General features: G+C 35.1%; 2 protein-coding genes and 1 non-coding gene across 4 annotated transcripts; 2 read left to right on the top strand and 1 right to left on the bottom strand.

Moving 5' to 3' along the window:
• Positions 1 to 341: 341 nt before the first annotated feature.
• LOC131600881 (small nucleolar RNA R71) lies at positions 342 to 448 on the bottom strand. Its single transcript, XR_009283485.1, has one exon. It is a non-coding gene; the product is annotated as a small nucleolar RNA R71 (small nucleolar RNA).
• A 3,277-nt stretch (positions 449 to 3,725) lies between these two features.
• On the top strand, positions 3,726 to 4,933 carry LOC131594168 (uncharacterized). The gene has a single exon (XM_058866260.1). The coding sequence runs from the start codon at positions 3,835 to 3,837 to the stop codon at positions 4,759 to 4,761; it is 927 nt and encodes a 308-aa protein (XP_058722243.1). The 5' UTR covers positions 3,726 to 3,834; the 3' UTR covers positions 4,762 to 4,933.
• A 5,719-nt stretch (positions 4,934 to 10,652) lies between these two features.
• On the top strand, positions 10,653 to 15,360 carry LOC131596530 (protein OSB1, mitochondrial-like). Of its 2 annotated transcripts, none has more exons than XM_058869206.1 (4): positions 10,653 to 11,120; positions 11,206 to 11,329; positions 11,415 to 11,490; positions 12,783 to 14,010. In XM_058869206.1, the coding sequence occupies exons 1-4, from the start codon at positions 10,777 to 10,779 to the stop codon at positions 12,788 to 12,790; spliced, it is 552 nt and encodes a 183-aa protein (XP_058725189.1). In that variant the 5' UTR covers positions 10,653 to 10,776; the 3' UTR covers positions 12,791 to 14,010. The 2 variants fall into 2 exon arrangements, with proteins under 2 accessions (XP_058725189.1, XP_058725188.1); XM_058869205.1 differs by having other exon boundaries at positions 10,654 to 11,120; positions 13,874 to 15,360.
• The last annotated feature ends 729 nt before the right edge of the window (positions 15,361 to 16,089 follow it).

Consider the following 16,089-nt stretch of genomic DNA (forward strand, 5'->3'; position numbering starts at 1 on the left):
GATAACACTAAGCCTCTTAAGGACTATGTGATTCCTACCGATGAGGAACCACACAATAGCATTGTGCATCTACCCTTATATAAGCATGGTCCAATTAGACCAATTCTCAAGGTTTCCTACCGAAAATCCGAACCTACATCTATCTATTTTTGTTGATACCTGTGGTACAGTAAAGGCCAATGACGTTGATCAAAATGACATCCACCTCAAGTTATTCTCTTTATCGCTAAGAGATCGAGCCTGGACTTGACTTCAATCTTTGCCCATAAATTCTATAACTTCCCGTGCTTAATTAATAGTTGCATTCCTTGCGTGGTAATTTCCTCCAAGCAAAATAGCCCAAGTGAGGAATGAAATCAACAATTTTAGGCCAGAGGATGGAGAGTCCTTATTTGACACATGAGAGCGTTATAAAATTTTGTTGAGATTATGCCCATGTCATGGGCTTGAAAAATTGTTGGTTTTTCATACTTCCAACAATGGTCTGCTTTACTCCACAAGGCTGACCTTAGAAGCGTACGATAAGTCACTACTGAATTTGCACCTAAGATTGGTGGACTCTACGAATTGAGTCCATTCGACCATATAAATGTGAAGGTATATGCTTTCTACATGAAAATTAAAAGTTTGAGCGTCACCCCTTCCGTACCTACCCATGTAGCCTCTGTTGCCCTCGCTACTCTCCACTTTGAGATATGCAAAATAAATAGGCACACAACTAATGACTGTGAAATGATCCTCAATTGAGGTTCTATTCAAGAGAATATCAATTATGTGAATAATAACTAACGAGGTAACCCATATTCAAACACCTACAACCCAAGATGAAGAGATCACCCAAATTTTCCTACAAAAATAACCACCCCCAACAAGCCATAGGACCGTCGGGTTTCCAACAAGGCACAATTGTTGCCCCAAAGAAAAAACAATCTAGAATTTATGATGGATAATTTTGTGGCAACTTAGACTCTCCAAAATGACGAGTTTAGAAACCAGCATCTCCATACAAACAAAGTCATTAGGCAACTATCCACCAAAGTATAATCCATTTTCATCCAAAATAAAATTCAAGATACTCAGATCTCCCAGGTTGCACAACAACAAGCCTTGTTGTCTGTCCCTCCTCGGATCCTTTCCAAGACAGCCAGAGAAAAACCCAAGGGGACTAATGAATGCAATTATGAGTAGAAGTGGTACGTTAGTACATGGGTGTGGTTAGGAGGATAAGCTAAGGGAAGGTACAATTGAGAAGAGAGTAGAACTGAAATAAGCTGAACCAACACCACCTGAAAAGGCAGTTGTTGAGGAGGGAGAAAAGGAGGCACCACTTTGTCTTTCTACCATGGACTTGAACTTCTTGAACACTTCAAACACCTAATATTTTCTTTTGATTAAGTAAGTCCATAGCTTTCTATTATAATCATCAATGAAAGTGACAAAGTACATATTACCTCCAATTCAGTCAACTTGCAATCTGAATACACCACCTTAAGATGATACTTGAATCTACATCTTGCATCTTTGCTAAAGGTGTTTTTGTGTTTCTTGGCCTGAACACAACCTTCACATACTTCAGTTGGCACATTGATCAACGACATCCCTGTAACCATGTTATTTTTCTACATAGCATTGAGATCTCTAAAATTCAAATGCCCAAGCCTATAATTCCAAATTCATTCCTCTCTAATCTAAAATTGCAAGACACCTAAGTTGCACTGCTTTTATTTCAACCTTGAATGTTCAATTATGTGTCATAGGGGCCTTTAGGATCAAACTCCCATTTGCATTCTTAACTTTTAGCACTTTATTTTCCATATGAATCTTGTAATTCCTTTCAAGAAATTAATTAATACTTAAAACATTACACTTGATTACATGAATATAAAGCACATATTTAATCAATGAATGCTCGTCATTCTCCCTCTTGATTGATACATCCCCAATCCCCTCTATAACTAGTTTGTTGTCATCCGTGAATTTCACCTTATTCTCTATGGTTTGATTGATTTTTACAAACCAATCATTCCTTCCAGTCGTGTGATTTTAGCACCCCGAGTCATGATACCATTGATTTCTTCATTTTGCATCTTTTTTCATAGTCATTGTCATGTTTTCAATTGGTGGTAACTGGTTACTGCGGGCTTGTAAGTAGTTACAACTGCCTTATGCCACATCTGATAATCGATTACTAGCATAGTATAATCAGTTACCATTATATTATGTGTTGCATTATGATTCGTTGATCACCATCAATAGTGTGCTCTCATCATTAACCTCTTGCATTGCAAACTTTGCTTCAACTTCGTGTGAATCTTTTTTGTTGGCATTACATTCACTAGAAAAATGATCAAACTTTTGACAATTGTAGCATTGAACATTGTTCTTATCAACTTTCTTCCTTCCTCCTATTCCTCTATTCTTTCCACATTTATAATTGCTTGATCTGCCAACTATGGTGTACCAACTTTCACCCTTTTGGAATGTTGAATTGTTGGAATTTTGGGAGTCTCTTACACCGTTGTTTTGATAGTTTCCTCTACCTTTATTCATGGACTACTTTCCTTTCACCTTCTTGTCTCTTGTCTCTTCCAATGAAACGGGCCTGTAAAGCAATCTAAGCCTTTTTTGTTCTCAACATTCCTCTCCTTCATTATCTGCTCATGAGCTTTAAGAGAACTTTACAGTTCCTCATTACCCATGGTTAAAAGATCATTGGACTCTTCAATTGCAACCACTACTTTGATCGAAAATTGTCAATGTTACGAGATTAAACCAAATCAAGTAGACTTTTTGGCAAGTCCAAAATAGAAGACACTCTAACTTTAGTATTTTTTCTATTCTAAAACAAGTATAAATTAAATAAAAATAATACTTACTCTCTCTTATAAAAATGTCTCATTTGAATTTTTTTCTATCTTAAAATAATTGTCTCATTTATGATACTAATACAAAATTTATTATTAGTTTTTAAGATTATACTCTTATTTATTAAATTTCACTCTATTCAACTATTCTATTCAACTAATAGTAACATTTAACATGATAACTAATAAGATATATTAATAAACTATATATTAACTTTTTTTTTTAAAAAAATTAACACAGTTAATATTTTTTAAAAGTGCACATAAATCAATAAATCAATTAATATGACATTTTTTATAAGACATATTTCTATGAAAGAGAGATAAACGCATAGAAATTATCCCCCTCTCTCGTTTGCAATAGTCAACGTAAACTTTAATCCAACGATGCATATAAAAACAAAATATCAAAAAGAGAACATGAATGTATTGGTAGAATAATCACAATTATTAACAAACTTACCTACTATAAAACGTGCACATAAATAAATATAATGCATCCATTAACTTCAACCAACTAGCTGTATTCTCTTAACAGATTAAATCAAAGTTTATCTACAATTACAAGTTAACTATACATCACACACTTGCTTACCAAACCATACTATAAAAAAAAAAAAATTCACCCATCATGCTCAACCACCATTACTTTTCTATCCTCACACATGCATTACAACTTAGAATTTTCATTTTTCATATTAAAATATAGTAAACGGTATTATAAGGCGGCTTATAATAATAATATTATTAATAATAATAACAAAACGACCAATTTAAGAGTCAAAAAAACAACCTCTAATATTAATCCTTTTCACATCAAAATGATCCTTCTTCTCACCTTCCCTATATATATTTCCATATAAATACAATTCATGTAACTTTTCACATAATCATTTTGCTATTAACCCAAAAACACAACAACCTTAAATAAAACCTTGTACTATTGTATCAACAAAAAAAACAACAACCTATGGAAGTGATGATACATAGTTCAAATATGGAGACATTCAATTTTAGTAATGGAACAATGAGTTCACCATATCTAAGTCCACCTTCATCACCAAAACGTTTTGGTGAATTTTACTTGAGTGCCCCTTCAAGTCCTTCTAGGCTTTCTGAATTATATAGTCAAATTGATTATTTGTCTATAATTGATCAAACATCATCATCAACCAACAAAAACAACAACAACAACGTTGTTGTTGATGATGATGTTGATGATGATCATGAAGGTGGTGGTTTTGCTTTCTTTGTTAATCAAGATGAATCGAAGAACTCGTTGATGACTCGTTCAGCTGAAGAACTTTTTCATGGTGGTAAAATTAAACCTTTTGAAGAAACTAAGGTTGCTGTTGAACCTAGGAAGCAACAAAACAACGTAGGAGTTGGTTTTGATGATGAAAGAAGAGGAAGAGATAGAGAGAGAACAAAAGGAACAGATTCATCGTTGAATAATAACTCTGGTAGAAGAGTAACAAGATCACACTCTCCTTATAGAAAATCAAACTATGCATTAGATTTAGAAGAACAGAATATCCAACAAAAACAACAACCTCGTATGACCAAAGAGGAATCGAAATCATCGAGTTCGAAGGGTTCGAGGAGGTGGAAACTGAGTGATTTGTTGTTGTTTCGAAGTGCTTCGGAGGGGAGAGGATCAAGCAAGGATCCATTGAAGAAACATTTTGTTGGGTATAAGAAGAGTAATAATAGTATTGAAGAAGTTAAAGGGTCGAGTTTTAGATCTAGTGAATCGTTTTCTAGAAAAAAAGGACAAGTTTCAGCTCATGAAATGCATTATGCTATGAAGAAAGCTGAGTCACAAGATATGAAGAAAAGAACTTTCTTGCCTTATAGACAAGGGATTTTGGGTAGGCTGTCTGGATTTGGACTCTAGATGGAAATTCTCAAGTGTTGATTCAGTTGTTCTTGAATTTTCTCAGTTTTTGTTCATGTTAAAAAGTTGTATTCTTTGGTTAAATTTTGTAATATTTGCCTCAAAAGGGGTTTGTTAAGTTGTGTAAAAAGAATCAGTCATATGTTATCTATTACTGTTATTATACATATAAGATTTTTTTACCGCTACTGGACTGTCTAATTTAAATCATTGATCAGCTCTGATCTCAAATGGTTCAGTCTCTCATATCGCATTGCCTAAACATTCGAGATTATGAGTAACTAAGTTAATGTTTGTGAACTGGATTTGTTAGTCAACTTGAGCAATAAAATTGTTGACAAAAATGTTTGTGTTTTGGAATTCATAATAAATAATAATTTAAAAATTGAAGTCAAGAAAGTAATGATCACTTGAGTCCATAGATGATTGATTGTTAGTTGGTGTACCTAACATTACCCTCAAGGTAGTATTAGTAATTTATTTTTCTGTCAAAGTGTGTAGTAATAATATGTGATTTGGCCCTATCGAATTAATTTTAAAAATTTATCCTTCCTATCAAATATTTACCGGCGATGATGATGCTGAAATTGAAGCAATTAGAGCAATGTAGGACCATGACGCTAACAAGGAAGATTGAAGGAGGAAAAAAAAGGTTAATCATCGATCTAGTTTCATATAATATTAGAGGGTGGGGGACAGCTGAAAGAGAAGGTGAATATCTTAATTTATAAAAGATAAGTGATTTTGGTGTTTGTATGTTTTAAGAAACAAAATGTCAATCAATCGATAATAGATTGATCAAGGAGATTTGGGGGAATGATGAAATACAATGGAGTGCGCAAACCTCAGCTGGATTGTACTCTAGAGATTAATCATAGTTTGAAAGTCTGGAATCCTAGATCTATGCGCTGAATGATATTTTGGGATGAAGCTAAAATTCAAGGGAGTACATTTGATTATCATTAATGTGTATGTGGCTTGTAAGGGAGTACATTTCATGTATACTGCATATCTTGACGAGTATTCAGAGATTTGTTCTATGAAAGAGGTGTTATGACCAACCAAAGATGTGTTGGGTAAGTTAGTAAAATGTATGTAAAAGGAAGAAGGATGTGAGTCAAAGATTTGGAGGCATTCATTGTTGCCTTACATAAGAAATGGAAATGACGATGTCTCTCTGATAAAGTTGTCATGTGGCAAGATCTACTTTCATTGAGGTACTGTCCAATAACCCAAAAAATCACAAATAATCCGAACAATCCTTCTGCTAAATTTTTGAACTCATATTTAAAGAAGAATCAAAATATAAATTCATGGAAAGAGATATAAAAATACATTATATATAATTTGAAATGATAAGTTGTCGATGTCGAAAAATAGAATGATTATGTGCACAAACACAATGATTGAATAAAAGAGCAAGATTTTTGTGACGATTTGAAAAATATGAGATAAATTATTATAAAATAATTTTTCCAAAACAAAATCATCCGAAACAAACATTTTGCATAATAGCATTGTAGGAATTTAGGGGATTTTCCGAATCCGTTGAGTGTGCAAGGACACTTCGGCAATTGATCCTGGGCTTCACGAGACACTTCGGCGAGCACTTTTTTCAAGGAATCGATATTAGGATATTGGGCTTCAAGCATAGTCAATTGATCCTGAAGAGCTTCCTCTCTTGTTAGTGTACCCTTCTCCCATCCGACCAACTCTTCGACAGCACTACGGATAACGAGGGACAAGATTTCCGCTTCAACTTCACCTCGGAAAACATCATCTTCCATCTTCCTAAGCTAATCCTATAGGCTCTCCACCTGCTCAGCTGATTCGGTTAAGGATCCATAGAGACGCCTTTCTTTAGACAACAAGGACCCATGCTTTACATGACTTTGCAGTATCCGACGACCCTCCTCAAAACTCGTCTTCTTCTACTCAATAAGGTCACGTCGAGCCTTCAACAAATACACCTGATGACGTAGGAAGAAGCCAAAAACTTTCTGGGTTTGACAACTAACCGGTTGAGGAGAGGCATCGTCCTCATAACCCTGATAGTTATCTCCTTTGCTAGTTTAAGACGACAACAGGGAGGAAGTCGACCAACGAAAGCATAATCTCTGGTAGGGACAAGGTTTTCTAATCTCCCAGAATATTGAAGAAAAGAACGAATCAATAAAGAAGGCAAACAAAGAGAAATGCCTTATGACCCTTTGACAAATCACTCTTACGGTCAACCTTTGCTCGTGTTTTCCCTTTTACCCGATCTTTATCGAGGGTGAAGGATAGAAAAACACTTAGAAAGGGAGGATTGAATAAGTGTATCTCAAAAACTTAGAAGATAAAAACAATCAACACAATGATTTTTATATTGGTTCGTTGTTAACGAAACTACTCCAGTCCATCCCCCTTAGAGTGATTTACCTCAATTGAGGATTTAATCCACTAATCCAACTGATTACAATGGTTATCCACTTAGAAACACTCTAAGTCTTCTAGAGTATACTGATCACAACTTGATCAGTCTAGGAATTCTTCTAGAGTCTACAGATCACAACTTGATCACTCTAGGAACCTTTTACAATCAATGTAAAAATAAATGTTTACAAGATTATAGATTTGCTTCTAATAAAGTTGTAATCACAACTTTGATATTTCTCTTAAGTTATAAACTTAACACTCACTAAATATTACAAGAGTTTGTGAGGTTGAAGATGAAGTTTGTAAGCTTTTGAATTTGACAGCGTTTCAGTATATTTGCACAAGTGTTCTACTTTGCTTCTGATCAGAACTTCTATTTATAGACGCTGAGAGAAAATGACCATTGGGAGCATTTAATGCTTTGCGTGAATAGTACAACTTTGCATTTAATGTTTCACACTTTTGTCAACTACCTCGAGCCTTGCTTTTGCTGCTTTTACTGACTTTGCCTTTTGTAGCTTCTAATGTTCCTTTTGTCAGTCAGAGATTTGACGTTTCAGCCTTTCATCTTGTACTTGCTTATGGACTCAGATTTTGTAGATAACAACGTTTGAATATCAGAGTCAATCAGCTTAGTGCAGAGCATATTCTGTCTTTTGACTTTGAAGAGCTTGAGCGTGATACCATCAGAACTTCAGAGCTTGTTCTTCTAACTTTCATTATTCTGATGCTTTCAGTTCATGTTCTGATTCTGCTTGACCATCTTCTGATGTCTTGCCAGAGCATGTTCTGATGAAGCCATCCAGAACATTATGAGTCAGTTGCTTCTGAGCGCTGATTTGTGCATACTCTATATATATTTCCTGAAATGGAAAATGCAAAGGATTAGAGTACCACATTATCTTATACAAAATTCATATATAATGTTATCATCAAAACACAGAATATTGATCAGAACAATTCTTGTTCTAACAGAGGGCAACAACACTAATCATGCACGCCTCTTCTTAGGTCGATCCCTAGGAGAGGCCGGGATGACCCTGGACTCTAACGGGTTTAAATTTTTCTTGTACTTATCTGAAAAGAAAGAAACAATAAAAAGTGAAAATTAAACAGATCGGTATGTTCGCAAAGAAAACAAAGCAGACAACTTATCAAACACCCTTTTTCGCTCCTCCGTAGAACTGGCCTTCGCCATTTCCTTGCAGGGTATCAAATCATCAAAAAACAAAACCATAACCGCTATCATATCAGGGAGGGCATCATGAGGTACCCAATAACTTTTGGCACATTTCAGAGAAATGTTCCCAGGACCAAAATTGTCGTAATTGTTCTGTGCAACTTGATCATTCATCAGAAGTAGAAGAAACGATGAAAAAATCCTCATGAGCTAGAGGAGTAAGAGGTGTGACCATAAAGTAATTAGACTTAAGTTCTTCCAACTGTCTATATAGACCTTAAAAATGCAATTTTGAACGCGATGTAGGGAAGCAAGCCTGTGGCCAACAACACCCTTTAAAGCAAGACACGCTTAAAAAAGATTGAAGAAAAGATCCCAAAAAGGGAAACCCGCTTTCCTTTGATATTCATACCCGTATTGAAATAGTCACACAAAACCCTAGGCACAAGGATGAAGTTCTGAATGAGGGATACAAAGATGATTCAAAACCTCATTATAAAAATGGGTTAATGAAAGACAAACCCCTAGGTCCTAAAAGATACAAGCATAAAAAGGGACAAAACACCCCTCAAACTGGTGGAAAAATTCTTTTTCCAACCAGAATCGACGAGATGTCCCATTTGGAACAAACCCCTATTTCTAAAGGATCAAATGACATATCCTTCCCCGGGATAAAAACTGACCCATAGACTAAATATGACAACTCTACCCAAGAGTAATCTTCTACTGCGATTGGCGCCATCAACACTGATGGGATAAATGAGATTGAAGATTTGGGGAATAAGGTGATACAATATGGAGAGGATGGGCATATACGAAAAAACTACAAAATTGAAAAATAATGCCTAAACTCTTATCGCAAAAGTAACACAAGATCAACGACCTAGATCAAACCATTTGAGGGTAACATGTTTCTTGTTCCACCAGCCCCCTCGAACAAAAAGCACTTGAGTGACCTAGGTAGGGCAATCGATTCCTAACCCATGTATATGAGGTGACGTGTTGACGACTTAGAGAGACAACATACCATAAACAAAGAAACATTAAATGCACCAAGTACTCTTAGAGAGTATTCAAAACGTTTCCACTTCTTTGAGCATCCAGGGAACACCTTCAATACGACGGACCAATGCTAAAACCCCGGAAATTTTGGGGGCAACTTTTCTGGATTGGCCATATCCTCGGTGATTGAGCCCTACCTTAGAGATCCGACCACCATAAGAAAAGAACTCAACGAATTGATCTGATCCAGGTATGTTCCTTTTCTGAGTTGGTCACCACAAGGCATAACATCCCGGATCCAACTCAAGTATATACTAAAGCTTCTAGAACATTCTCTTGACCATTGAACCTTCAGTAATCTAGAAGCAGGAGATCCATCCCGCCAACATATCCAATGCTCCTCCGCATTATACGCCAGAAAGTTAACTAGTTAGTTATTTAGCTCTTTTATATATATGCATATGACGCTATTTTAGGTAACGAGTTTCGAACACAATTTGAATACTCTTTCCTCAGTCACATAATGACTTGCGCGTTGGATTATTAATCTTGCAAGTACATTCTCGCTCCATCGCATCGAAAACTATCTTCTGTCGTAGCTTCCATGACTCCACATATTTCCGATTCCGGTACGGAACATTATTATTTAATTATTGGATTTTTATAGGAGGTATGAGGTGTATTATAGGGGTGACACTAGAAATCTCAATTTCTCAATGAATACAAACGTCAACTTTGAGAATTTATCTTGACATCCCCCATTTTATACATGTCACTCCCAAGTAAGGCGTTTTTACCAAATTATCCATGTAAAATACTGGATTTTTAAAAATTTCCGGTATCGTACCAGAAATTTCATATAAATACCAGAAATTTCGTTGGATTTACCAATTTACCGTGCCTGATGCTACATACTGAAAATTTCAAATTTTCGGTACCGGATATTTCAAATTTTTGGTATGTAGCAGCAGTTAAAATTAATATCGAAAATTTGAAATATCCAGTATATAAAAAAATAACGAATATTTTAAATTTCCGATGTGACTTCAATTCATAAAATTACCGAAAATTTCAAATTTATGATAAATGGATACCAAAATTTTGTAAAAAAGAAAGAATTACTGGTATCGGTAAAAAAAAAAAAAATTGCCGAAAATTTACTCAGCGGTGCTAGAAATTTGTTTTTAGATAATTTTCACAACAGTATTTTTTTGGATAATTTTTTTGAATAAATAGTATAAGAAACATTTTAGAAATAATATAAAATTAGAGGGTGGCATGTATAACTTAGAGGGTTAGAGGGTTGACAAAAACAAAAACAAACAAACAAAATGAAAAAAATATTCAAAACCCTATGAAATGAACGTGCCGCGAAATTCACCACCGGCGATGAACATTCCTCACCGGAATCTTCTATGAAACTAAAACCATTCTATCTCCGTTCATTTTTCTTCTCCCCAAAACTGATTCAAACTCCATTCACATTTTCCAATTCATCATACAAATGTTTCTCAACCAATCACACAAGGAAACCACCACACTGCTTCGACGACGCCGTACCCGGAACCAGCGCCGTCTACAATCACGCTCTCAAATTCCAGCGTCCTCCTACTATCAAATGGAAACCGCACCTAGAAAACACCACCACCTTCATCGGTTCCGTCACGCGTGAACTCAAGCGCGTCAACTCAAACACATTTGGATTTCACACTACGATTCGTGTTCGAAGTTCTAACAAACCTAATAGCTCTTCTTTTTGGTTCGTTCTTTTTCTGTTTTTCTTTTTCCTGTTATAGTTATGGAAATTCAGAAGTTCATTTTCTTATGTGTGTTTTTGTTAACAGGGTGCTGCTTATGATGTGGAACGATGTTGCTGAATTTGCTTATCAACATGTGAAACCAAATCATTTTATTTGTGTATCAGGTTGTTTGGCGACTTACGATGGAGAGAGGGGATTGTGTTATAAGGTTTGATTTTAAGCTTTGACTTCTACATTTTGTCTTTTTTGATTATGTATGTGTGTATGAATTGTGCTGTTTGATTTGTTTACAGCTAATTGTGAATGAGTTAGAGTTTGTTACTCAAAGTCCGGGCTATGGAGAGCATGAGAAAGAAATTAAATTTGGAGGTAAGTATGGTTGCTTAATGTTCAATGGAAATTTGAAACATTTGTGTGATGGTTTTTCTCTAGTTATTGGTTCTTCTTTTTTAAGATAGTGCTATGTTGTTTGGTAATTTTGAGACATTGTTTTCGGACCTAGTTTACAATTAAGTTTTAGCTAAGTTTTTCAATCTATATGGTCAATAGTAAGAGGTAGAGGAGGACCGGATGGAGGGGAGTTAAACAGATGGAGATAGAGGTAGAGAAAGACCTAAAAAACTATAAGAGAAGTTATTAAGAAAGATCTCGAGATTAACGATTTGGATAGAAGTCATGAATAGAACATTATGGCGGAAGTTGATCCATGTAGCCGACCCCACCTAGTAGGATAAGACTTGATTGTTGTTGTTGTTGTTGTTGTTGTGGTCAATCATGGCGCTATAGTAGGCAATCACAAAGCAGTGTTGCGGCAGTGTCTACTGCGATGCGTTTGGTGGATGATGCGTGTTGAACGAGTGCAGCAATATTTATAGAATTGGACTCCAACAGTGGTATTTATGTTCAAATGGGAAATCCAAATGTTGTAGTTGGGAAGGATACTATGGGAAGACCAATGTCGTTGCTGAATATTTTCTAGATGAGGTACATTCGTGTGGTTTAAAATATTCGGTTGGGAACCAGATAAATTTCTACTCACTTATCCACCAAGTCTAGTGATATTAATATTAGTCACATGGTTGATTCAGGCATTACAGTTGGAAACCCATATTCATGTGAAGTTATCATCTTTGCAAAAGATGAGTCAATAGTGTAAAATGAAATTTCCTCTAGGAAAAAGAGATCTTGTTTGACCCTTTTATGTGGAGGAATTCATGCAAACTGGTTACGATAAAGAGCATATTGATGACAACTAGAAATGGTATCCGACAGCTTCGGATGAATTTGGTAAATAAATGGTGGTGGGGAGAAGTTGGGATATTGAGTGAAAAAATATTCATGAAGATACTTGTGGTTGTGCGTGGAATTAAAAAAAGTTGAAGAGGAAGATATAAAACTAAATAAGATTAATAGTCATCATGTGGTATGCTAGTCTTGTATGTTTTTCCCAAAAGATCCAATGGCTGTTTAGTTTAAGAAGCTCACAAATTGGATGATAATATTTGTTACATTTGTAGTTGTTACAATGTGCTTTTATACATCCATAGATGCTAAAAGTGATAATGAAAAGTGAAATGTGATTGTTGAAGATATTGTAGACGAGGTTCATTCATCTAGTTTTGAATATTCAGATGGGGCACTAATTCAGTTTTTGACACCAGATGCATAAAGTGAAGTGGAGACTAGTGATCTTGATGTTCACTAAATGGTTTTCACATGAACTAGTATTTCTTAAAATGAAGATACACCAACAGATGATAATATTGGACTTAGTGATTTGGAGGCAGTAAAAGATAATAATTGATGGTGTGGAGGAAAACTTGCAGATTGGTGCCAGTAAGAAGCAAACTGATCCTTGTGAAGAAGTTTTCCATGCAGAACCTAATGTGATGGCCATGATAATGATGAGGATGTTATACAGGTTGTTTCAGAAAAACTTGGCAATGATTTGATGAAGGGAGAAGCTGTGAACATGGATGACAAAATTGATCTTCTTGAAGATGTTTGTGGAACTGTTAAAGATGGAGATGAAGCTATAAATCAAGGTTGTATAAATAGCCTTCGATTGATCTTCTGCCATTATTCCGCTCTTCGTAGTGGACACCTTAGTTTCGCTATTTCGCAATGATCTGCTAATGAGGCACCATTGACAACATTGGGGTTATCTAATGGCATAAATGCACATAATAAAGTTTAGTCACACTTATAAAAACTACTTATGATAGTATTAATTAGTTATTTTCAACTAATTGTATTGAAATTCCTATAATATTTTATTAATAAACATGTAAGTAAGGAACATATGGGTTGGAAGAAAAAAAACTCAGTTAAACTCTCATAAAAAGCTTTTTAAATAATCCTTAACTAAGTTATTAATGCGAATGTGCCCTTGGTGAATCTACTTATTATAGCAGAAAAGAGTCTCGAGAATAATTCATCTGATTATTTTGTTCTGCCCTTCACGCCATAAAAGTCCCACAACCCACAATTTGGGATGATAACCTGCTGTGTTGCTCTGGCTTTCAGCCTTTTACATTACATTATAGTTCTTGGTTCTGGATTTCACTTTCCATTACAGTTCTTCACTTCTTTGTTTACACAAAAGAACATGCCTATTTGTCATTTTTTACTATGCCGGCTCAATTATTTTAATGGTGGTTACTTATTTGATCTTAATCTTATTTTAAATTTTCATGTTTTCTTCCTGTGCTTATGCTGTGTATGTTCTTATTGCTCTCATCTTAATTAATAGCGGGTAACCAGTTATCTGATGGGAATCAGCTTCACCTTTGGCAAGTGTTTTTCGCCAGTCCAAATGAATGGTGGGATCGAAGAAAGAACAAGTTAAATCCAAATTCGCCTGACTTTAAACACAAGGATACAGGGGAAGCTCTCTGGCTGAGTAAACATAATCCACCATGGGTTACAAGACAACTTGAATTACTTGACTTAAAATTTTCAGGAGGATTTGCAGGTCGTCGACCACGTCTCACATCTTGGGTTTACGATGAATAGCTGAAATTAATTAAAGAAGACAACTGTGGCAATTAACCTCTAAACTTATGTGTCATAGCTATTTGTATTCACCATTTGGAGCGAAATTTACAGCATAGTGAAATTGAAATCACTATGATTATGATATTCTCTAGGCCACACACATATCAGTCCTATTGAGTTTCTTCTTAGCTCATAATCAGTTTATTTATCGTGAAAATGAAAGAAAGAAAACCTTGATAGTTAGTATATTTAGCTATTTTTACGGCAGCCCGTTGTATCATATTTGTCTGGAGTGACATGTTTTGTAAAGGTACATTGAGTAGAACAGTAATGGAGTACCTCTAGAGCCAGAACATGTCTTAAGGTGCATAGCGTGATGACAGGTTTATTTGCAAATTAACCACCAATGAAAAGTGTTTCGCCTCAATTTTTGGATGCTGAACATGGTATGACATAAAAGCGTTTGGAAAATGCTCATTTCATCCTTATGTCTTGGGAAATGCTCATTCCATCCTTATGCCTTCTTCTGCGTTACCATGAAAAGATTAAAATGTCACCAGCACTCGGAGATGCATCTCTGGACACATTTTTTACACACACAACTAAAATAAAAATGGTGAGAAACCCTTATTTGGTAAAAGATTGAAAGTGTATCTTCTTATGTACGAAAGGTTGATTCGGAGATGCATCTCCGAAAAGCCCCTTAATTTGCTAGTCAGTGAGCTTTATGGAGATGCATCTCCGAATAATGTTCTATTAGATTAAAACAAAAACAGACTTAAACAACAAGTTCGGAACATTGCAACATTCTTATAATATTGTCGGCTGATCTTTGAATCGTTGCATCCATTTTAATCCGACCCTTTGTTGAATAATAGTAAAAGGTATTCTACATCACCTTCAAATCATGTCTTCAGAACTGTATTTTTCTTTCGTTGTTTATCGAGGGAGAATAACACTCGATCTTGACAACTCTCCGAACTTTTCGGGATATTGCAGAAGAGTATTTAGTTTGATTTTCATATAGACAAGATGTATGTCCTTGCATATTCGAAATTGAAGTGGAGTGTTGTGTCATTAAAATACACAAAAGCAAGATGAGGATATGTAGACATTCTAGTTTGTGTAAAGAAAATAGAATAGAGATCTTATTTATAGAATTTGTAGAGCAATAAGGATTTCATATACATGATCAAGTCTCTATGAATGTTAGACGGTAGGCTACGATCTAGAGGGAGGGGGTGAATAGATCGTAAATGAATTTTTCTTATTTAAAAATATGTTTAACTATGGCGCGCAGAAACAATTCTTGACCAACAATCGTATATCCCAAACCGTTATCGAAAAGATCAGATTTGTGTTAAACCTTATAGAACGTATTCGATTGATGAGAAAAATAATTAATATATTTTAAACAATAACGTTTGAATAAACCACACAAGGATAATCAAGTTTCACTGAAAATATCAAACAAAAACTTGAGTAAGGCAATTTTTCGAACACTTGGTTTGCAATTCTATTAAGATTTTTCTTTGATTTTGGTGATATGAAAATCCAAATGCTATCTTATAAATTGCAATCAACTCAACAAAATAGTTTGTAATATTTGACAAAGAAATTATCTCAATGTATAGATTGCACAATCAATTAATACACAATTTGCAATGAAAGTGAGTGAGAGAGAGAGAGAGAGAGAGAGAGAGAGAGAGAGGGAGAGTATTTGTTTAGGCAGTTTCTCAATTGGCCTCGCTATGGGTACGTCTGCCCCCAATTTCAAACGAAATTGAGATAATGAAAATTAACATTTGCAAATGTTGTTTCCAAGAGAAAAAATAGCAATCCAACTCTCAAAATCCTAGTTTGATGTTGATCATAGCTTCTTCTTTTCCCTTGATCTTGAGTTCGATCAAGTAACCCAATACTTTCAATTTGAGCCTCAAGTTACCGCTACTCCTTCAACAAAACCCTTTT

This window comes from Vicia villosa, linkage group LG4 (assembly GCF_029867415.1).
Source record: "Vicia villosa cultivar HV-30 ecotype Madison, WI linkage group LG4, Vvil1.0, whole genome shotgun sequence".
NCBI classification, from domain to species: Eukaryota; Viridiplantae; Streptophyta; class Magnoliopsida; order Fabales; family Fabaceae; genus Vicia; species Vicia villosa.

Bases quoted from the DNA above. Each gene is read 5' to 3' on its own strand.
- LOC131596530 (XM_058869205.1), top strand. From the start codon at position 10,777: ATGAAACTAAAACCATTCTATCTCCGTTCATTTTTCTTCTCCCCAAAA. The intron at 11,330-11,414 runs GTTTGATTTTAA...ATTTGTTTACAG, and splicing joins AGAGGGGATTGTGTTATAAG to CTAATTGTGAATGAGTTAGA. The intron at 11,491-13,873 runs GTAAGTATGGTT...CTTAATTAATAG, and splicing joins GAAAGAAATTAAATTTGGAG to CGGGTAACCAGTTATCTGAT.
- LOC131594168 (XM_058866260.1), top strand. From the start codon at position 3,835: ATGGAAGTGATGATACATAGTTCAAATATGGAGACATTCAATTTTAGT.